Source organism: Strix aluco, chromosome 3 (genome assembly GCF_031877795.1).
Source record: "Strix aluco isolate bStrAlu1 chromosome 3, bStrAlu1.hap1, whole genome shotgun sequence".
Taxonomy (NCBI): Eukaryota; Metazoa; Chordata; class Aves; order Strigiformes; family Strigidae; genus Strix; species Strix aluco.
The window spans coordinates 16162136-16185797 of NC_133933.1; the positions used below are offsets into that span (position 1 = coordinate 16162136).

The window sequence follows — 23662 nt, forward strand, 5'->3', positions numbered from 1 at the left end:
CTAATGGCAGTGAAGTCCTCAAAGCTCCTTATTATAGTCAGTGGAGAGAGGTGAGTTGCAGTAAAAGCTCATGCTGTATATTTTTGCTAATAACAGACCAAGTTGTGCTTTCAGTTAATATTGCAGTAAATATGGAGTGTTTCCAGTGAAACTCAGTGTCTTTATTCCAAGTTCAAGATCAATAAAACTATAATCAGAACTTTTCAATGTGTGGCTACTGCACCAGCATGTATAAGAGTACCCAAAAAAAGTTTATAATATGAAGTCCACCAAAACAAAACAAGTCCCTTGTTTTCGTTTTAGAGCCATTTAGTAAAGAACAACAACAAAAGATTATGGGAGAAGAACAAATACATACTTTATTTTCTTCTTTGTTTATGATTTAATAAATCTCATACTTTCATTTATGGCAGGAGGTGTTCTTCCTGGAGGTTATAATTACTTGTGTATTTCCAAACCAGAAATCCCCATCCACTTGGACTTAGAACTCGCTCTGTGTGATCATGTAAGTTACATTATTTCACTTTTCTTTGTTTCATTCTTCATTTGGAAAGATGTTCTTATTTAGGATAGCACAGGTATGTGCATTAGTACCATGCATCTTAAAAAAATATCTTGAGTAAGCGTGGCTTTAGGTATGTATTTAGTAGGGACCTTCCAGAGCTGGGACTTACCAGTAAACTGGAATGGAACAAACCACATAAAAACGTATCTCTGATTATTTGAAAATATTTATTTTAATGTAAATTCACTGTCATATTGTAAATGTGAAATACATATAGATAAGATTATCTGATTAACTTTTTTACTGCAGTTCTTAATAACGGTTGGACTAGATGATCTTCAAGGTCCTTTCCAACTTAGATGATTCTGTGATTCTGTGAAATCAATGGAAAATGAAGGGGGTTTTGGTCCTTGAAGGCAGGAAATACTTCTCAAGTCCTAATGCCCTGAACTCTGCATTACTATTTGTAGCACTTTGGGTTCAAATAGCTCCCTAGTGGGGCATTACAGCTCAACTCCTTGACTCTTTTTTTCCAGAGTTGGTGGTTCAGCACCGTAGCTGGTTCCTGAGCCATTTGCTTCAGCACAGGTTGGGAGGTTATTGTGTTGGCTTTTCTGCAGTACTCTCTTTTTTCAGAATGGCTTTCTTTTTGCTTGATTCTGTAGAGAGAGACAAGTCATTTTCTTAGTCATATGGAATATGTTGCTTTCCAAGTTCCTAGCACGTATTTAATACACAGCACATCAAGGTGGTGGTGGTATTTGCCATCAGATTTGCATAAGAACAAATCCAGTCAGCTGAACCTGGGTGCATCATATAAATCAGGTACAGCTGGTGAACAAGTATGAGTTACATAACTAACTGAACCTCTTAAATGTTTGTTTCCATACTTTCTGATATTTGGCTTTCTAAAAAGATGCACGATTCCTATAAAGAGGCCATAGGATTGTATTAGCTAGATTTCACTAAAATATGCTTTCAGCCTTAGCACTTAACCTCTTTCCACCCTGCAGTAAGGTGCTATAAATGCATACAGATGATAAAACTTCGCAGTCTATCAGTGAAATTCAGTTGATTTCTAGACTAGTAGGAAAAGAATATATTCTGGAAGGGATGCTCCATTCTTCTTTGCTAGAAATAGCTAGTGCTGCAACCATGAGAGTCATCTTTGAACAGCAAGGAGGGAAGCACTTCACGCAGTTGGGCTACATAGGAGACTGTCCCACGATACAAGCGTGGAGGCGCTTCTCTTAGTGGAGAACCTGACTTGTGAAACAAGAGAAGGACTAGATTCCTGCATTTTAAAGCCAGAGAGGACCATCCAGCTGGGCAAGCTTCTGTTTCATACAGATAATACCTTTTTCCTCAGGGATTTTTGCATCAAACCCATTCTTGTAGTTGATGTAAAGAGTGGCTTTTAAAAGACTACTTCAGTGCTGCTTTTAAAACTCAGACAGCAATGATCCATAGAAAGAAATTATTTTTTTTAAAAAAAGGAATCCATGCTTTGGTGGAAGGAATGGCTCACCTTGTTTTCCAGATTTGTAGATCCAGGATGAGCTGTCTACAGCAGCACGTACTGGGAAGCAGAAAGGACTATCAGGGAGAGAAAAATTGGTTTTGTCACTCCAAATTGCTAGAACATGATTAGAATTATTTTGCTGCAGCTTTGATTACCTGCTGTCTGAAAAGGGAACATCTTTAAAGCCACTCCAGAAACTTCATGTAAATCCTAAAAGAATTTCCTAAGAAAGAAGTAAGAGAGGCTAGTGAAATGTATTAGCCGAGAGATGTGGAAGTAACAAAGGTTACTGTAGCCTAGCAACAGGTTTTAGAAATATATAAAACTGGAACATGAATACAGCTTTAAAAAATAGCTTCAAGCTATTTGATCATCCCACTGCAATGTGAGGTTTGAAACAAATTTTTACATATTTGTCTTTTAAGTGATTGATTGAACTAGCTGAAACTAAATGCTACAGTTTGAGCATCAACATCCAACATTATTATTCCTTTATTGATAGTGGAGTTGGTGTTAGCAACCCTTGGCAGCCCCTGTTCAAATTAGCAAGAGGGAGTCACTGAGAGCAATTCTAAATCATACATATATATGTGTTTGTGTGTATATATACACACACATATACATCTGCCTATGTGTAATGTAAGTATATGCATATATATTTTTTTAAAGGCAATAATCACCATTTAAAAGTCTAGAACATACCCTGAAGGATATGTCCTAAGAGATCAAGCCCAGGCTCCTGCAGTTGCAGGAGTACATAGTGATATTTATAAAATTTAGAAGTTTCTTTCAGAACTGAACAGGGTCCTTCTTGGTATTTCTTGTTGTAAGGCTGTTCCAACCCATCACACCTCTGACTCCTGGAAAACTTCTACACAAAGCCGAAAATGCTTAATTGATATGTGATAAATCTTTGAGTTGCAACATTGAAGTTTGCTTGTAACCGATTAATGTGGTAGTATCAACCCTCTGCCTATAATCATACGGCTTCTACGATGTGCCATAAATTTGGACTCTGCACATATACTGTTTGTATATCGATATATAAAAATATATATGTATAGTTATAAATCTGGAGAGAAAAATATACTAGTGTGTTCTTCACTCATCAGGATGGTGTCCTCTAGTAAATTATGATATGCCATGTGTATGCAATAATATGGACTCTGTATAATAAATTAGGATGAATAGAGTTCAATTCAGTTGCCTAAACAGAAGCATCTAGTGTTGCTTGGGATGCCCCAGGGCATCCCTCCTGACTTCCAGCTGCTGCTCCAGGAGGTCACAGGTCTCCCATGGATCCTGTGTCATAACTGCCAGCGCAGTTCAGATGGCCCAGATACCCTCAGGTGTCTGAAATGGCACTCAGGATTGGGCAGCCAAAGCCCGTGCTGTGCACACAGTCGTATGCTGCACGGTTTTGTGTGCAGTTAATCAAGGTCTAAACCACATGGAAAATGTTTGTGTCCAAACCATAGCAAAGTGCCTTGTTGTATAAGCCATGTTACCAGGAATGGGTATTCTTGATGAAAAAAAAAGGTACATACCAGCTAGGAAACCCAAGCTGATCCTGTACATATGCCAAGTCAGGTGTTCGTTCCATCTCCACATCTTTCCTTACATTTTCTGTTCCAGGGGATGGAGATTATAACTGGAGAGGCAAGACTTGGGAATTATTTCAGGATGCATATCAACAAATATAGTATGGTAGATAGCATCACCTGCTTCTCAAAGGAACCCTTTCCTGTCTCCAACTACATTTGCTTGTATGGACAGCATGAGCGTCTTCTTAATGATCTTTATTATCGCTGGAATGAAGGGCAGATTACAGATCTTTACAGGTAAGATAAACTCAACATTGTGCATAAAATCTACATTCTGGCAGAATTTTAGTTTTATTTCATTACAGTTTATCATCTGGCTGTTTTCCCTTACAACAAAAGACAGATTTTTAAAAATGTTTTCCATTATTTGACAAAATTATCAGTGGTAACGCAAGCTCTGAAGAGCTTCCTGGAAAGAGCTGTGTGTCTGAGATTTATTTAGAGAAGGAGCAGTGATTTACTTGACCATCTTCCATCTGAAAGAGCATATCAGTATCTTTGTAACTTTTGCTTAGAATAAACGGTAGACTTAACTCATTAAGCTGAACCTGAACAATCCTTTTTTATTGGAAGATTCATATTCAGAAGTCACTTTTAAAAGTCAGCATTTCTGTCACTTTGAATCAAACTTTTAAGCCAAAGCTTATTAGGGATAATTTAAATGAATCATGGCTCAATTTGCCTGTTTATCTGGTGATAAAACAAACCATAAAGTTTATCCTCTAGACTGTGTTCTCGTGTAAGGGAGTTATTTTAACTTGATTTTATAGCTGGAGCCTGTGTCAGGACTCAGCATATTTACTGGAGGTACCCCATCCAACTTGCAGGACTTCTCCCACCACAGCACTCTGCAGCAATGAAACAGGTCTTGCAGATTTTCTGAGGTGCTCCCCCCTGCCCAAGCAAGCGCAGGGCAGTCCTGGGGACAAGGTGTTCCAAGGCAAGTCTCTCAAGTGGTGGGAGAGACTAATGAGCCTGCCTATTTCTAGCCAAGAAATATGTGCCGTCTCCTCTGAGAGAATTTTTCATTGCTTTTGGAAATGCAAACTTAATTAAGGAAGCTATTATGGAGAGAGGAGTATCTGAAAAAATGAGACCTACCATATCTTTAATCTTCTGCTGCTTCTCCAGAATTTCATATCTTACAAATATTACCTGGCCTGAAAACTCAAACTGGTTTTATTCTTTATACCTCAGTGAAAAGAAGGGCGTTTGAGGTCAGGCTTGATTTAAAAAAGCAAACCAAAACAAAAAAAACCCCAGCCTTGAGTTCATTCATGGGGTAGAATTCTTTGAGCATGTAATTGAAACAGGAGGTAAAGAAGAACTTGCCAATACATCTTATTTTGATTTTCATTTTAGAAAATCCCTCACAAGTGGTGGCTTGGGAACCTAAATTGTCACCAATAGAGAAGTGAAGTACCGCATTACATAAGCTGGTTTAGAGACAGAAAGCTAAGCACAGGAACAAATGGTAAATGCTTATCATGACACAAAGCTGATAGTGGTGCCTTAAAAGTCTCCAGGTCTGATTTTGTTATATTTATAACTGATTTGAAGAAAGGCATAAATGGTAGCAACATTTTCAGATTAAACAATGTTATCTAGGTAACAGTTTGTAAAAGTTTGCTGTAAAGGATGTGCTTGTGGTCCAAAAGAAACTTTGCATTAAATAATGATGCAAAAAAATCTCTAGGAAAGAAGCACCTGATACCTTGAGACAGGGTCTTAAGAGCCTCTGAATTCCTGTACCTCTTTCTGCAGCTTTTGCACTTCTGCTGGTTCAGTGTCAAAAAGCTTCAGAGAAATATGTATAAGGCATTGTAGACTGCTAAGGACAGAGAAATGAGAATGTCTGCTGAAATTGAGGAGGAGGGGGGATCCAGCCAAGCCCTTCAGTTAGTGACAAAAGATGGGTTTGTATGCTCTATTTTGAGAACAGTGGTATCAGCTGCCATCTCAAAGGGTGAACTCCCCTGAAAAGGACTCAGGGCTTCACCGGGACTGGATGTGCAGTTCTCTCAATTCTTCTGATGCGTTTTGCAGTCCTCTTCCTGCACTCTCTCCTCATTGTAAATAGTACAGAGTCCAGCTCCTCATTTTTTTATTCTCATCTTGTACTGAAAGACAGGATGAACCCGGACTTCAACTGTGAGGCTTAAAAGTTTCTTGGACAAAAACGCTTCTTTACAAATTGCACTTCAGGAGACCTTTGTATGCCTCTGCTGAGAGGAGCGTGAAACTTGTGAATTATTGCTGCTACAGGGATTGATTTTGATTTATAGAAAATGTTGGGTTTGTTTTACAAGACAGGAATGGTGCACAGCAAATGTAAAGTTCACATAAACAGTATATTGTCAATAGGTGTTAAGTAGAAACTGAAGGAGGATGACACAATTGTATGAGATGTGGGCTAAGACGGCAGGTAATTTTCTTTCCTTGTCACAGCTGATGCTGGTCAGCTAATACATTTTGAGCACTGGAACAAACTCAATATTCAGGTTGTGGCAAGGTATCATCAGTCTTTTTCACGGTGCAAATGCAAATGCAGTGGTGACCTAATCTTTTCTGTGAACCACAAATGTTGCCAGACACTTACACCTTTGTTGTTTGCCCAGATGGGGTTACAGTGTCAGTTGTTATATATACTAGTAAGTTTCACACCAATATCAAAATCTGGAAGAATAAAACATCTTGCCTTGGGATCTCTGCCTGCAACACAGGTAGCAGTATTTTCCTGATCTTGAAAAAAGCAGCATTTGTTCCCTCTCTCTCTGTTGATGCATGTTGGGCATGCATCCCCAGCCCAGGGACCTCAGTGCAGCTGCACTTACCTGCACTCTTGATAGCTATGCACACAGATTTTGGAGAGATGAGATGTTAATTTTGTGAAAGGACAGCTTATTTCTTCGTGAGAGAAATGAAGAGTGTATTAGCCTTCCTTGCTCTCATGATCATGATAGGATCCCCACACAGTGCATAAGCTGATCAGGGGATTACAAGATCAAGTTCTGAACATCCACAGAGATTTAAAAAATCTCTGGAGAGATGAAGATCCCAGTGATGATCTGTTAATAGGATGAGACAGGCCAGTCAACATGATGAGAGTAAGAAGTGCAGCTTTATATGATGGCAGCATATACACTCACTGGGGGAGAATAGTCATCAGATCCCACAAGACTGCTTGTATCTGAACTGGTCTTTGCTCACTGGAACATGAAGCTGTGCAAGGTCAGGGTTCTCTCACAGCCACACACTCACAGGCCCCACGACCTGCGTGTCTGGGGGGTCTGGCCAGGATCACTAGTGTGCCACACAGAGGGATGCCGCTGATCAGGTCCTCGTCACATCTCTTGAGCTTTTCTTAATTAGTGATGATGAACTAGTTTTGGACTTGTCTTTTACAGCCATTAGATGTCGATGTTGTTTGGGACCTTTTGCCTCATTATTTTATCTCACCTCTCATTAGCCCGTGGCAAAATTCCTGAATTACAGTTGCCAGGTTTTTCTTATCTGGTTATTTGATTGCCTCCAGTCCCGTTTTTCATCTTCTTTATACCTTATCTTTAGATAGGTTTGTTCCTTCTCTTCTTGTATTTGGTCATTTGAATGAAATCACATGTTGCTCTGTAGCAATTAACATATGCTGTTCTTTAATCCCTGCTCACTTGTTTCTTCTGGTGCTTTCACACACTCACACTCACACACATTTCCATTCATATCAGTCTTAGTATTTCTGTTCCAAATGTCTGTACTATGAGGAGGATACATTCTCTAGCTAGTTTAACAGGTGGGAGACAAGAGTAACCCACTGCCGTAAAGGGAAAGCACTTTGCAGTCAGCCAAGGCTGAATGAAAGTACTAGTGAGAGAAGGAAGAGACAGTGAGAGGAGGAAGCAATCTGCCTGTAATCTCCACATAGCGGTCCTAGCACAAAGCAAACTGGCACAGGAAATGGCTTCTTTGAGGAGGAGGTAGAGCAGTGGAAAAAGGCTGGCAATAGAATGTAGTCTCGTAATATATAATATAATATCATATCATATATACGATACATATACATCCACATAATACAATGTTCTATACAATCTACATATATATATATGCACAATATACAATGTTAAAACCTAGCCGTGAGGAGATTATCTATTAGAAAACCATAAGATTGAAAAATGTTTTAGCATCTCTTCTGAGATGAAGATTGTCCTGAGGCTTTTATGTAGATAAAAAAGTGGTGTCTGGTCTTCTTTTGGCAAGGAATATGAAAATGCATTCGTTGATTTCTCTGTGTGTGATAAAAAGAAGAAAACCTGTTTTGGGTGGTGTTCACGTGGTCTATAATGATCTCACATGACTGTGTGAATGCAAACCTGATGTTAGGACTAAATTTCTCTCTTTGACTTTGAAAAGAAATCCTTTTAAACTACTACACATTACACTTACATCCACTTGCAGTATCTTCTAGCAAGATGTGAAGTGCCCTTAGTGGAAGGAAAATGTAGACTGTGAAAATGTTGTGGTTTGTTAATTAAGCTTCTAAACTTGCTGGTTTGAAACCAGGGTTCGTTCCCCTCCTTCCTTCTTTATGCCTCTATTTTGGGGAGGGCCTTCCTATAAGGCAAGAAAGTACAATGTTTTAATCTTTTGGTCTGCATTTAGATTTCTCAGCATGGCATCTAGTTCCAGGAATGGACACAGTGGAACAGCTGTCACCTGGGAGCTAATTTATTTCTGTGTAGCATGCAAATTATCTTTTAAATAATTAGAGACTGCACCTAGCAATGAATTTCCTCACTGATTTGCGTTCGGTCTAAGGGCTGAAAGTTAACCCCATGATACCGGATTTCCTGACCATAATGTGCCAGTCCCATTTTCAAATTAACATTAACAACAGGCCCTCAAGATTCAGCTAACTTGAAGAAGTAACCCCTTCCGGTTGTGCGTGTGAAACTGCAGCTAATGGTAATAATGAGATAAATAACATTTCCTTTTGTTGAGAGAAAAGTTCCATGGATCTCAGTATGAGATCTCCACATGACTAAAAGCTGTAGGACTTGACCCACAGCGAAATGGAAGATTGAAATCACCTCTCTCACCTCCTCCCTTCCCCCTACAGTGAATGTACTTTGTGGAGGAAGCTAGGCAGGGTGGTGGGCGTACATCGCCCCATCCCTGGTGCAGGTCAGAGGGGTCCACTAGTGGCTGCTCTCCCAGCCTTGTTCTGTGCCAGGGAAGGAAGCCCCTCAGCCCATAGATTTGCAGGACCAGCAGTCCGATGCCCCCAGTCACATTAAAACTGATTATGTGTATTCAGACTGCTGCCCTTTAAGACTTTTAAGTTCATGAATTTATGAGCCTAGAAAGCAGTAATCAAAATAGCCAGCATAAAATCATCTGACTCTATTGCCACAGTCAGTTGGCTACAAAATGCACTAGCCTGCTTGGGAGTGTAAGCTTTTAGTGAGCTAGATATCCCTCCTCCGTATTAGTGTTTTCACAGCTCACTGGAAGCCTCAAATGCTTTTGAATTAAAGTTTTCTTCAGGGAAATAATGCTTTTAGCTGTTATAGTTAAACCAGCCAACGCTGTATCTGATGGAACTAAAGAGTTTTAAAGTTTCTCCTCCTTTCTCCTCCTTTAGCAGACAGGTACTGTGGACATTTTTAAAGGTGGTCTTGGTGCAAGTCCACAACTGCACAGTTAAAATAAATGCTCCTCAGAATGCCTAGCTGCCTTAACTGTGATCCCAGTGATATAGATATTAATGTGATAACAACAGATATTAGTCTTTCTCAAAAGTAATTGCCTATAGTTAAGCTTCTGCAGCCATATTTGAGCCAGGTTCTCATAGGTGTTAGGTACTCCAGCTTAACTCAGAGTAGCGTCTGAGTGGGCTCAGTTCATTACTTAGCTAAACACAAATTCAAGAGCCAATGTTTTTGTTTCTACCTATGCAAACAACAGCTGAGGAAATAGGCTGTTAAGCCAGAAGATGACCACATCCAGTCAGACAGCTGTCTCTTCTGACTGCACCCCAGTAGGATGCACTTCATCCCTCTGAATGTTTTATAGGATGCCAAGGCCTACTGGGCAAATTGTCAGGGCCTTGGACAGGCAATATTTACTGACCAAGAAAAGTCTCATCCTCATTTGTCATTGTGCTACAAGAAAAAGGCACCATTACCATCAGTAATGGCCACACTTCCATCAGCCTAATGCCACCACGGTAGGTGTACTCACCCCTGGGCCTTCAGCCGTTACATTCCTGAGCAGAGAGGTCTTATGTCGCAGTTGTCTGACGTCAGGGCAGGCAAAACCATAGGAATCAAAGACACAGTATCCTAAAGCCGAGGATTTTGTATACAAACCTTTGATGTCACCTGGAAATTTAACAGCATTACTCCCTAGATTTGGAATCCACTTTAGGAAAGAGTTTCTGCAATTTTTATTCATTTCCCATAAGGTTGCATCTCAGAAATGCTCCAGCTCAACTGGAATTTGAGCACCCAAGAGTGAGGCTTTTTCCAACAGGGAAGACTTCTCTTGAAGGAAAAAGAAAGCAAATTCCAGTAGGTTTCATATGAAGTGTCCCCTGTGCCACACTCCTTCCATTCCCTCGGAGGTTTCCAGTGCTCGCTTGAAAGCCTTCAAATTCTTTCCATTGCCGTAGCAGCAGATAAAGAGGGACCTGGGGAGAGAGCTCTGAAATATTTTTTATTTTTAAGCTTATAGATTTGTTACTGCTCATCAGTGCTCCATACTGCTTCACAAAGGAGGAATGTAACCAGCCAGTTACACCCTTTTGTATTCTCCTGAGATGAAGGCAACTGTAAAGCAGTTGCCAAGTTATGGAACGTGTCCACAGAGCGATGGAATCTCCCTCTGCTGCATCTTAAGTACAAAACAGATAATTAGAGGGGTCTCCTGATACTTGGCAACCAAATGGACGCTCACTGGCATCATGCCTTTAATATGAGATAGAAGTGTTTCATGTAGGCTTCATTTGGCATTAATGAAAACCAAATCTACTAACATAATGCATAAAAATCTGACCCACTAGTTTCTAAATACTTAAGTAGCTTATTTATCAAATTAGGTGTGAGTGGTTTTCTACTTGGGATTTTGTAATACTGTATTAATGAACTTCTTTTCAGTCATGACCTACAGAAGATGCTGGTTGCATCACATTATGTGGCAGTAATATTGATGATGAGGCAAAGGAGTACCACTGTTGGTGACAGCAAGTGCAGCAAAGGCAGCATCACTAGAGGAAAGGCACAGAATTGGGCTGACAGTGACGAAGTGACATCATGATGCCAATCAGTTTCTATAAGCCACCCTCTGAAATGTTGTGTTGCTCAGCTATCCCCTTCTCAAGTTTAATCTCATACCCATTCACCAAGTTTACTCTCTGTGTAATGCTGAAGCTAATAAGATGCTATATGTTAAGCACTTCTGGTATTTAACGATTTGTAAATCATGCTGATACACTAACACGTGGTGTAGCAATCGGAGTGTTTTGAATAACACATAACATGGTGTACTAAGTGCTCTATTTATATTGTGTTTATATTTAGTTCTTACCAGAAATGTGCTTTTAGTCATCTGTACTTACTACGCTTCAGTTTGCATCATGGAGCCACCTTGGTGCGTGCAGGCTTGGACATTCAGAGTTTGCTGTATACATACGTAGGCTTTCCAGCTGAGAGCTGAGGAATGTTACAGGGTCTGTCCCGTGAAGGAGTCCGAGAAGGCAAGGGGTAAAGGACGATTAGCGGAGAAACCTTACAGGCACACTCATCCAAGCTGAGCTCAGAAAGGCTTTGTTACTTTTCTTTTTTAAAAAAATAATGTGGTTTCCAGCATTTTAAGGACTTGTCTAACTCACTGACAATTTGTCTACCCTGCACAATGGTCTCAAGTAGCACCATGAGGAGCATATGTTCATCGCAGGATAGCACAGCTATTTGCAGCAAGATGTGGGTGCACTTTTGAGTGCCTCATCTCCACTGCAAGCTTTGGGGTTCTGCAGAGTTGGGGATTATATGTCCACCAAGCTGCAAAGGTCAGTGTGGGGACTGTGATATGAGGGGCCAGGTCTGAAAAGAGAAGCCCCCATTGGCAGACATTAACCAGAGGGTGGCTTATGGCTCTGGCAATACCTATGCATGGGACCAAAAAGTACAGGGGATTTTGCTGCAATGTAGTGACAAAGGAATTTTTTTTCCCTGTGGAAGAATAGGAGATAGGATTCAGTGCTCACATGTGAAGGGAACAAGCAACTTACACATGCATAGATCTGTGGTGATCCACCCCAGATGCCTGTTGGAAGATCTGCATGCAGCCTGGCCGTGGTGGGTGTTGCTGTCCAAGAAGCTAAGCACCCTGATAAAAATAAGGGATACTCTACACAAAGTGGCACAGCTTCAACAGCAACAGGTACTGATAAGCAGTGGGACACAAGGCTGCCAGACATAAAACAGAAAGGCACGAAGGGAGTCACACTCCCTTTCACTAAGATGCTTTGGAAAATTCCACCCAGAAGCTACACAAGTGAATAATATCACTGGCTGTTTCCTTAGCTGTTCTCTTCAAACCCTGTCATTTATGCTCACATTACATTTTTCATATTAGCTGTACAAGCAAAATACTCAAAAATATTTTGAGCGGTATGAACAACATTTACTTATTTTAAAGTAACCTTTTAGATCTTTTCTACTTAAGTTTAATTCACACATCATAGTACTAATTACATTAGACTAAAAGTGATTTATTAAGTAGTGTCATTTAATGAGAGTTTAAGCAGAAACACCACCCTGGACTGATTATTGACACAACTCTAATAAATCTCACAATATAGCAAGTAAATCAGGAAAAAGAACACTTGATGTTTTCAGTATTATTTTTAAAAGAACGAGGTAAAGATATAAACTTATCACAGCCTGTATAATCAGTGATTATTTAAGCATGAAATGCATGCTACATACAAAAGCTTTTTTTAAACCAGACTTTCAAAAATGAAGAGTGATTGTTCATTAAGAGAAATACTAGAATGCAGTGCTGTCTGGAATTTGCTGGATCCCGTACCATTAGCACACCATGATTACATTTAAGGGATTCCACCTTGGGCTTTTGTTCATCATGCAGACGGTGAGACTTATTTTCTGCAGGGATGAAAAAAAACAGAAAGGAAATGTGGCAGGTAGTGAGCATGGCTGAGAGGGACTAATGCTACTCAGCACACTTTACAGACTAATTAGAGGAAAATTTGTGTGCTTTTTATGAAGAGAGAGACAGGATAAGGAGAGAGGAACACATGAAGGGATATCAAAGCACTAACAGCTTTTTTTCCTACCAGAATTAAATGCTAACCCCAAGGTGCACTGGTAAAGCTGTACTTACATAGCAAATCAATATAAATGGCAGACCCCTTTAGGTGGCTTTAGATTTCTATTAATGTAGTTCTTAAGGAGCAGCTAACTTGCTAATGAAAAGCGACGTTACTAAGAATCCCCACGTCCAAATTAGTAAGTAAAGGCTAGTCAGCTGAGCCTCACCACATTAATTTGCAGTCGAACCTTGCTGATTCATATTAATAATTATGCAAACCATTATGAATGATTGAACTCTGAATTCATAAACAAGTAATTGCAGGAAAGCAATCATACCAATGCACACCAATGTTGTGCGTCAGATTTAATTTCCTTTTAATTGTTTTTCATAATACATGTGAAATGGTACTCTGTGAAAAAATGCAATAAACCTTATTTCAGGTTCAACCGTAATTTCCTCGTAATAAGAGCAGCCGGCAGTGTTTTTGTATCAATTTTAAAGAGCACAGAGTTTGGAAAGTTTAAAGAGCAGTTCAGTGAGAATCAGCTACACAGTAACTGCTACTATCTATTTAGTATCTATTTAGTATCTAAACTTTACCAAATTCCAGTGCTGCAATAACACAGAATCTCTCTTGAGGATACTTAGAATAGGAAAGAACTGCAGTATCTCAACCTGAAGCAAGTATTGCCAAGATCTGCTTTCTGATGGTGCCTCCAGGTAACAGCACTTTAATGTAACATTTCCAGGATATTAAAAATGCAGAAAACAGAAATGATTTATCAGTCATGATGGATAACCGGCATTTGCAAACTGAAGATGCTGGCAATCAACACATAGTATAAACCATGACCCACACCCCCCAAAAGTCAGCAGGTCTCTGCAGTTGCCCCAGGGAGGTTTTGGACTGGGGCTGGTGGGATCAGTATTGTCCTCTACGAGGTCTGGATTCAGTGGCCATTTTTCTTGAGCAAGAACTGCAAGATCAGTTGCACTGCGCTGTTTTGCTATTGCATCTACAGAAAAAAACCAGTTCTGTAAACCACAGGTTTTAAACCAGTTGTCTTCCAAAGAAAAGACATTGCACGTTTGGTCATAGTTCTTTTAAAAGTGGTAAAAAAGCACAGGCTTCCTTTCTGTGATTTACTTATCAAAAAGTACAAAAGAAATGTCAGCCTATAAATTAGTGAACACTATCATTATTTTGTAAATCCGCCCAATGAAGTAAATCACAGATTTGCTGTCCATAGACCATTGATTTCACTAATTACTAGGTCAGAGCAGTAACAGAGAGTCCTAGATTAATAAATTTAACAGGAGTGACTAAAATGCATGGACAAACAGGTGTTCAGTGAGTAGAACCATAGAGCAAGGAGTTAAATAGCTTTCTTGCTATAACCATGCTGTTGGTTCAACATTTGCTTGATTGTTCAGCAGTTGTAAGTGAATTTTAAGAAATTGCAAACCAGGGAACATTTTATGTTCTTTGTGATTAAGAACAATGCTTTCAGGTGGTGCTTTATGGGATGTTACACAAATTAGTCTTGCTTTTTACCTACATAAACAAGCCATCTTTCAGAATTATTGGTCAGATGATATTTAGCAGGCAATGCTCAGTGGTTTTATTTATATTGTCTTTAAATTTACACTTTATGATTCCTGGTCCAGCTATGCAAGGTATATCTGAAAATACTCTCTATCTTTTACTGCAATCACAGTATCTTTGTAGTTAAGAGTCTTAAAAACATCCATATATTGTCCCCAGAACAACACATCTTCTCTTTTCCTGACAAGATGGGACATTTCTTCTTATGTGCACTTGTGTTGGAGAAAAGAGTTTTGCTAATCTGCAAACTGTGTTTGTGAAATCATGTCAGAATGACCTGAAAATTAAATTGCATCCTGACCCTCCGCAGTACTTTCCTCTCCCTGCTCCTGGGAAGTGGGATTCCCTGCTCTTCATAGGCACTCCTGGCATAATTGTTTTATACTTGAGCCCATGTCAGCTGACCAGCTGCTTCCATTTCATCTGTGTTTGTCCTTCTGGTTTGGTTCGTGGTGTTTATAATAGCAGCAGCTTTCTTCTTACTGACTAGATAGTAGCAAACGCAGAAAGGAACAAGGTACGCTGCAGCAAAAGCACAGCAGCATTTGGAGTGCTTTTTCCATCACGTGTCAAAAGCAGCTTTGAGAAACTCAGCTTCCATAAACTGTCAAAGTCATTCAAGTTTAAAGAATCCAAACGTGCCAAGGAATGAGTGAATATTCTGAGGTCTGAGTATTTGAGAACTGATAGAGTATCTCCCAGATGTAGCTGATAGGGCCTGGAGATTTTGCATTTCAAGCATGACATTTCTTCTTAAAAGAACAAATTTAAACCCAGAAAATGGACATCCAGCTTGAAAATTCACCATGTTATATTAAGTGTGGGAAGCTACAGAGATGAAAGGAGAATCTACACTACTTACAGATTAACAGGAGATTAAGTTTAGCAATGACTCTGCCTTATATTGTGTACTAAAAAAACGCATGCTGCTCTGCATATGCTTACAGTGCTGCATGATGGAAGATACAACTCTGACCAGAGTCCCACCGAGTTTAATGGGACGTAAGGGAGGTTACTAGGGAACTGTAGACTGCTTTGTGAAGAAATGAATGTGATTTCAAAAGATCTGTATTAACAGTTATTTAGAGACATTTAACAAAAGTTGCAAATAGATTCAAACCGCTTCATAGATTGTCTCAGAGTTCCTGAACTCTTAGTTGTTTCCTCCGAGTTTGTGTGTGGGTGACGGAGTAGGGATAGCAGAGATTCAAGGAGCTCAATGTGGTTTTGTTATTGTTTCCATAAAAGCTTTGAGTAGCGAAAGAACACCTACAGACACAGCGTACTCAAAATTTGTAGCTAATGATGTGCCAGTAGTCTGCAGAGGGATTTTTCAAAGGCACTGCCACAAGGAATGGGTGCCCACCTGCCCTTTGAACTATTGAAAAGCCCCCACCTTGTCCCGGTCTCACAGCAGAGAGAAGTCCCTGGGAGCACAGGCGAGGGAACAGCCAGTGCCAGCTGCTTAGGGCCACAGTCTAAATTCCCTTAACTGGATTCTGCGCTACAGCGCGGCTGTCTCGGCGTCCACACTCACTCTGGTAATTTGATAAACTCACCTGCAGGGAGGGATTATTCCATGTAGTTTAATGAGCCGTCAGGTCTGCATTCCCAGGGCATAAGGTGTGCCCACAGGCCTGTCCGCGGTGGCAGCAGTTATCTCCGCTGTCATCGGGCTCATGGAAGCAGCAAGAAAAGAATGGAAGTAATTAAAAACATATTACAATTTTCATATTAAAAAGAAAACTGCTATTTTTCAGGCTGTAATAATGAGATTTACTTTCATGTTAAGAAGAATGAGAAAATCAAACCTTTTTTAAAAATTGGTTTCTGGGGGTTTTTGCCATGTCGGATACATTCATAGCACTGCTTTCAGTTTCTCTTTCCACCAGTGACTTTTTTTTTGGAGAGGATCTCAGCTGAGATTTTCCAAGAAAAGCACCCAATATGAAATGCATAAAGACAAAATCAACAATGGTCCTCAGAAGTTCATCTTTAATAGTATAAGTGGAAATTATTCAGGCTTTACTTTGCTTTGTTTTCATGAAGGGAAGCCCAACTTGCAGAAGTTTGGAAAACATTGTAATGGTGTGATAAAACTGGTCTGTATATTACAGTTATGCCAAGCTTGCAAATGATAAAAGAGATTAGGTCTACCAGAGTAGATAAGATCACTCTACAGAGCTGGCCTTCACCTTTCCACCATTACTTTCTTGTCATGGGATTTAAAATTATTTATAAATAATTCCAATTATTGATTTTTTTTTTAACTTTGTATCTTGCTTTTTGTTTTGTTGTTATATGAACCAAGTGTGTTATTCTGAACGTTTTTCATTCAATTTTTAAGATTTTCTGGCTGTCAGTGATACATCTTGTGCTGTTAGTCCCAACTGAGGTGGCAGAAACACTGCTGGAGGTCAGGGTCAGGGGTCCTGGCTGCCTCTGCTTTAGTGTGCCAGGACACACCACAGATGTATGGCAGTGTCAGAATTAGCTTTCACAGACCAAAAGTGGTGTGTGGTTGCATATCAAATGGAAAATAAATACGGATAGCTCTCAGACAGAAAGCCATGAGCATGCATACTCCATTTTTGCTTGCTAGCAGTGGCCAACTTTGTCCATTTTATTGTATCTCTTGAAAAGGGAAAGATTCCATGTCTTTTGTACAGGACGCCACTAAATATTTTCCTCCTTCTCTTTCATCTAATGTAGGCTACACATCACAAATGGGGCAGAACAGACTTTAAATATTGTTTGTCAGTGAAAGGCGAGACCAGCTTCCTAGCAACAAAAAGGATGTCGCTTATTGTCTTCAAAAGGAGACCATTTCATCCCATCTCGTTACAAATGCCTTCCCATGATAGCTTCTGTTGATATAAAAGTCTGCCAGCAGGGGATCCCCATTAGGAAGTGACCAAGTTTGAAAACCCGTTATGCTCCTGGCAAACATTGTCATCTTGTACATATTTAGCCTGATCACTCTGGCAGGTTATGAAAGACTAAATGGTGCAAACACATGTGGCAGATGCCGTTCTCATGATAGTTGAGGAGCCTTTGAGCCTCTGTTGGTAGCATGCCAGCTTCATCTTGTATACTGAAGAGCATTATACTTTTAAGCCTTCTACAGCTTGCCCTGAGGGACTGCTGCTGAAGTGGTAATAAAATTCAGAATGAGCCTCAGAAAGTCAACTTGTTGGTTTGGCTTCAAATGGGTTTTTTCATTATTAAACTCCCCTTTAGCTGCCATATGTAGATCTGCTTTCTCAAAAATGCCATGTGCCCCTTTAGAAAGGTGATTCTAACTGAGAAGATAAATAGATAAAAACACAGAGCCAGCAAAGAAAGTGAATTGTTTCTGTGAAGCGTATCTTTAAATTTCCTTTGGTGGTTACATTTCTTCAGGTGAAGGGAAGTAAAGGAAATCTGGGAATAAATGTTGTTTACTGGTAGGTCCTCTTGGCAGCCTATCTAGAAAATACAGACATGACATTCTCCATTCCCCAAAAAATCACATTTTATTTGCATCAAATATTGCAAACTGGGTGACACATTGCAGCTTTTGAGCTCCAAATCTGTGAATATTGACAGGAGCAGTTAAAAATGTAGTTATGGACTGAGCTGGTAAGAGTAGCAGTAATGTGTGGCACCCCTGAAACTTTTCATAAAGAACATTTAATGTAACATCTTGGTGAGGCAGGTGAACAACTTAACCAAGGTAAGGCAGTTGGAAGATGTGCCTCAATCAAGAGATGAAATCACCTTATCAGGGTTAGAATTAAAATTATGATGCCAGCTTGAAAACAAAATGTTTGGCCAGTGGAACATGGCTTTTAGCAGGGCACATCAGTAAAATTAGAGAGTCTTTAATTATCTTAATGTATTCTTGCATAACACCCCCCTTTTCCCTGCTTTGCTATCTAATGTCAACATTGAGTTAAAGGTTTGTGTTGGGTGGGGTTTTTCTGCTGAAATTGAAGGTTTTTGAAATATCTGGGGGATATCCCGTTCTTCTCTAGCTCCCTGCACACATTATAGGTACATAATTACTTAAATAAAGCTACTTGAAGCTGAGCTCATCTTTTCTAACATTTCATATCCAAATGAATAGGTAGTGTCAGTCATGGTAACATGCTACCAGACACTCCTAGGCTGGGCAGCACTTACCATAGCAAGAACACAGTATTTGTAATAGCATCAATAAATATTTATACTGTGAAAACATCTACCGGAGAGAGCCCCACTGTGCTGCACACTGTGCAAGTCTAGGAGAGGCAGCTCCGGCCAGCCTGCGATACAAAGAGAAACACAGATGAAGCAGCACAGTGGGAAGTGGGGAGAGAGCTTATGATGGGATGAACATGTAAAAAAACCAGCAAAGTTCTGCCAGGTGTACAAAGTGTTCTTAATTGTGCGGGGCACTAGTGAGAGCTGAAGTTTCATTCAAGGAGTGGAGGGGGGGTAAATCCTGCCATTTGACAGTAATGAAAAAAAAAAACCTCTGCAAAAAGGAAACCACACATTAGTTTTCTGTAGACAGATCTGTCAGAATTGTTAAACCTGTGTAGCACCTTTTGTTTTATCCAGATGTTCATTTAAAGACCACGCAACTGAATCAAGCGATAGCATACACGTACTGCTGACAGCCGTGCCAAGCATGCTGCTGCCACTCCAAAGATGAGAACGCAGTGATCGCAGCCGTGCAAACGCACCCATCTTAAAACTTCCTGGGTGACCCTGCTGACATCTGTTCAGTCATTATTGGGATGAACACGGTGCCCCTCCTGACTCCAGTTAACAAGAATTACACACAGAGCATCTCACTGAAGCTCTAAAAATTATTTTTCACTATAGAGGGAAGAGAAATAAATCACAGCTTTGTAATCTAGCTGCCTCCAGTTTTATTTACAGCCTTGAGGTTCTACATCGAGTCGTGTCCTCTCCATCCTTTTACTCCTTTTTCACAAAAGAATGCTGTCATGAATGCTGTCACTGAAAGAAAAAGTTACAAGAGCTTCCTCCTAGAATAGGCTCAATTTAGCTTCAGCGTACTAGTGCAAAGAACATATTGCAACACTGTGGTGGCCTGTTTTTCTGGCCTTTATTAATCCAGAAACCTTAATGATGAACAACATTTGTGTCATTGTCTACACAAATTTAATTTGTTTATGCAGCAGTTCAGTTAATCCTGCAATCTGCTTTTCTCAAATGAGGACAGATAATGGAGACACCGTTCTTTACAGGTCTTCAGGCTTTTAAATTCTGATAAAATCAGGATTCTTCACTGGGTCTTGCCACAGCTCTGAATTAAGCCACTTTAAATGTAATTACTGAAGCTGGCTGTACATCAGGAACATCCATTAAAAGAATTGATTGACCATGCTGTTACGGGAGGCATTTCATGAACAAACGATCATGATGGGTCCAGAACTGTAATTTATAAAGGCAAAAAACCAGGTAAATACTTTATTAGTCGTTAATGAGAGGTTCACAAGATAACTAAATTTCTTCTTTTTTAACCAGCTACTTCAGGGAACCTTGGTCCATGGCCATCTATCACGATCGGTTTATCGATCTCAAGAAGGAGCTGCGCCAAATCCTGATGTCGGAACAGGTAAGAAAAATGACTGGCGAGTGCATTTTATTATTTAGGCAATTTGTTAGTGTTGTTCACTTTGGTTTCTGCTCCCATCTTTCTCCTAAAGCTTTATGTTTCTGTTTAGCTATTTCCTCTGGGAAACCTGCGCAGATCCTGTACCTCACAGAGGGGGTTCACCAAGTGCAGCATATTGTTCAGTTTCGTTATTTGGGCATGTTGTTAAATTTGCCAGTAGAACTTTTAAGTTGCTTTGTTTTCCTTCACAGCATTTTTGCATTATACATGCAGTTTAGTACAAATACCCATCAGAATCTGGAGGCTTATTTGTTCAGTTATTCCTTTTTTTTATTAATGTTAATATTAATACGAATACACTATAGTCCATCCTAAACCTGTTTCAGCTGAACCTATGAGAGGTAGATTTTTCAACATCTACCAACAGGGAATAGCTTTTGTAGCTGAAAGAGCGAAAGCAACTGGCTTTTTCAGTGATGAGTGGATTTCCTGAATAAGGATGAAATTAAAATGTTTGCTAATGCTGTTTGCAGCTTTGGCCTTAGTACCATAGATGGAGGCATAAAGTCTCAGCAGCCTGTAACTTTGCCTGCTCAAAATCCAAAGTCCACTGTGCTCCACAAAAAGAATTGCTAACTGCAGATTTCCAACAGCCCTGAGAACTGCCTCCCCCACCCCCTGATGAATTTCTGGCAGATCTCAAACGTAATTTGCAGTCTGGATCTCGATACTTCCAACCCACTACTTGGGACCAATTTACGCTCTCTCTCATGGCAGCTTTTGCTTTTATTTCATGCAGTGGAGTTCCGTGTGATGGCAGTATTTTTTAAGTATTTGCTCACAGAGCTTTTAACTGTGCAGAAAACAAACAAATGACTGTAAATGGAGGCAGGGCAGCAAAAGGAAGGGACGTTGTGTAGACTGTAGCCCACCCATTTCCGTGGCCCAAACTGGCGTGCTGTCCTATGTCACAGCTGTAGCCACACACACGCTCGACCCCTGCATCCTCCCAGAAGGGCCAGATGCAATTTTCCTCCTATTGTCACGATACAGAAAGTGCCTCTGTGCAGGTCTATTTTAGATTCTCATGGAAGACATCTATGAAAGAACACAAAATGAAATTCTGTGCAGGATGGGAGGCCTGATGAGAAGTGCTTTTCTTGCCATCGTTCAACCACATTTCGCATGCTGAAAGTGAGAACAACGTTAGAGAAAGCAAATTGGCATCCTACAAATTAAAGACTGGGTTGCCTTACCCTTTTCTTGTTGCAGTAGTCCTGACACACAAAAATAGTCTCACTGAATGGACTGAAAGCACCTCTGTTGAGTCAGAATTGCTTACATGAACACAGATGACAGTATCTGCATCTGAATGCAAATTTGTCGTTACTTTTTGTATTTTTATTTGGATTTTCTTCATGGTGATTTTAACTATATTTACTAAATGTCACATTTATATGTGACACCATCCTTGGGTGTCCCTTCTAGGCATGTTGCTAAATACATAGTAGGTACCATACCCTTATGGAATAGATCTTAAATGCCTCAGGACTGGCTGTATTTCTATGTGGAGCAAGAGACCTACTGTCTTTGCTTCCTGTTGCTCATATTCCAGCTCACTTCCACGTGCAGATAAACTAGCATGAAATGTAAAAATGAGGGAAAAATACACGTTTGAAAGAGATGTTTTAAGAACCGTGAATGTAAATACACAGAAGTCAGACATTTCTGGTTAGTTTCCACAGAAACTGGGAATCAGTCTCATGCACTTAGGTATAATATTTACAGAAGTGTTCACTAGTAGTAATATATGCATAGCAAGCCAGTTACAGCAGGGACAGGGACTGTGTTTTTAGCCTGTGTATTGAAAGGGTCACCCCAACACCGCACTCAGTGCACGCGTGACTTGCTCGGGATGCTCTTGCCTGTCGCTGGAAGCCGAGCGGTGGCACGGGCAATGTTTACCCTTTCACAGGATCACAAACATGTGTTTATTTCAACATGCAGAGCTCCAGCTATGCAAACATGCAGATGGCGGGGCTGGGTTTTTGCACCTACATCAGCTGTTGAAGTATTACAGCAAACTGAGGGCACACATGTGCAGCGCGAGATTTTCTAGAAAAGGCACTTGTCCTCAATAAGAAATAATGGTCTGATTCTCAAATCGCAGCTGGGCTTGCTCTGAGAAGTCAGCTAAAAGCCGCCAGTAAATGAGGCGGCAGGGGGCATGTCCCCCGGCGAGGACCAGGAGCCCGTCGGGCAAGGCCGTGGCGGACAAGGTCGGGCACCGCCACAGCTTCTTGCCCACGAAGACGTTGGTTCAGTTCCATGCCAGCCTTGCCTCGGTGGCCGCGGGCAAGGTGGGCCCTTTGACAGGGACTAAAACCCAGCAGCGCTAGCCACCAGGCCTGCGGCCCCGGCCACCGCGCTCCCGGTGAAGTGGGAAGCCGGTGTGCCCGGTGCTAGCCGTGCTCCGCACCCTCCCGCTGCCACGCGCGTCTCGACGCGTTTTCACGCCGTTTTCGGTCCTTGCCGTCGTCACCCTTCGCGTCTCGGGGCCGCTTCCCGGGGCCCCGCCGGCTGACGGCTCTACCTTGCAGGTGCCCGGGTTGCCGCCCGCCGCCGAGCCCCCCGCAGAGGACGAGGCGGAGCGGAGCCCCTGCCCGTCGCTGCTGCAGGAGCCCATCCTCCGCTACCTGCGCCGCCACCGCGCCCACCTGCCCCTGTACGCCCCGGCCAGGACGGCCGGCACCGGGCCCCCGCCGGCGGCAGGTGAGACGGGGGGAGCGGGGGTGGGGGTGGTAGTGGTGTGTCTCGGTGTGCAGCCCCGTCGGGGGGGCGCGGGGGGGACGGCGGCGCGTGCCCGGCAGGCCCGCAGCTGTATGCTAATGCCCATCGGGCCGCCCCGCCCCGCCGCACGCCGGTCCCACCGGGCGGGGGGTGGGGGGGCTGCGCAGGCAGGGCGGCCCCCACAACCCCCTCCCCCCCCCCCCACTGCGGCCCGGTCCGCTCCGCTGACGGGGTACCCAGGAGAGCGGTGGTCCCCGGTGCTGCCCCCCCTCCACCCCCCCCCCCCCCGGGCCGGGCTCCGCGCGCCCCTTTGTGCCGCCCGCCGCGAGGGTCGCGCAGCTTTATGCTAATGAGGCGCACAAAGGCGGCGAGCGGGGCCGCGCGGGGGGGGGGGGGGGGGGGGGGGCGCCGCTCGCTCGCGTGCCGCCCGCGTGCCCCGCCGCCCCCCACAAAGGCGCGCGGGACCCGGGGGGGGGGGTTGACGGGGGATGAGGAGCGGGGGGGGGGGGGGGGGGGGGGCGATGCTGCCCGCACGCACCCCCGGGGCCGGCCGGCTGCTCGCAGCGGGGGGCGACCCGCTCCCCCCCCCCCCCCCCCCCCCCCGCGGGCCGTGCCACCACCTGCGACGCGCGGACACCCCCCCTCACCGCGTGCCGCAGCGCGGAGCTCCCCGCGCAAATTCCCGCGTGGGCCG

At 42.2% G+C, this 23662-nt stretch overlaps 1 protein-coding gene and 1 long non-coding RNA gene across 2 annotated transcripts in view; one reads left to right on the top strand and one right to left on the bottom strand.

The window, feature by feature from the left end:
• Window positions 1-23662, top strand: part of CFAP61 (cilia and flagella associated protein 61) — a 119439-nt gene that overhangs the window by 88682 nt on the left and 7095 nt on the right. The window contains exons 23-26 of the mRNA XM_074817528.1: window positions 414-505; window positions 3663-3868; window positions 20088-20178; window positions 22779-22950. Coding sequence (XP_074673629.1) covers window positions 414-505; window positions 3663-3868; window positions 20088-20178; window positions 22779-22950 — 561 coding nt within the window. The remainder of the gene's footprint in view (window positions 1-413; window positions 506-3662; window positions 3869-20087; window positions 20179-22778; window positions 22951-23662) is intronic.
• LOC141920572 (uncharacterized) lies at window positions 12380-22812 on the bottom strand. Its single transcript, XR_012622388.1, has 2 exons — window positions 16127-22812; window positions 12380-13977 (listed from the first exon to the last, which is right to left on the bottom strand). It is a non-coding gene; the product is annotated as an uncharacterized LOC141920572 (long non-coding RNA).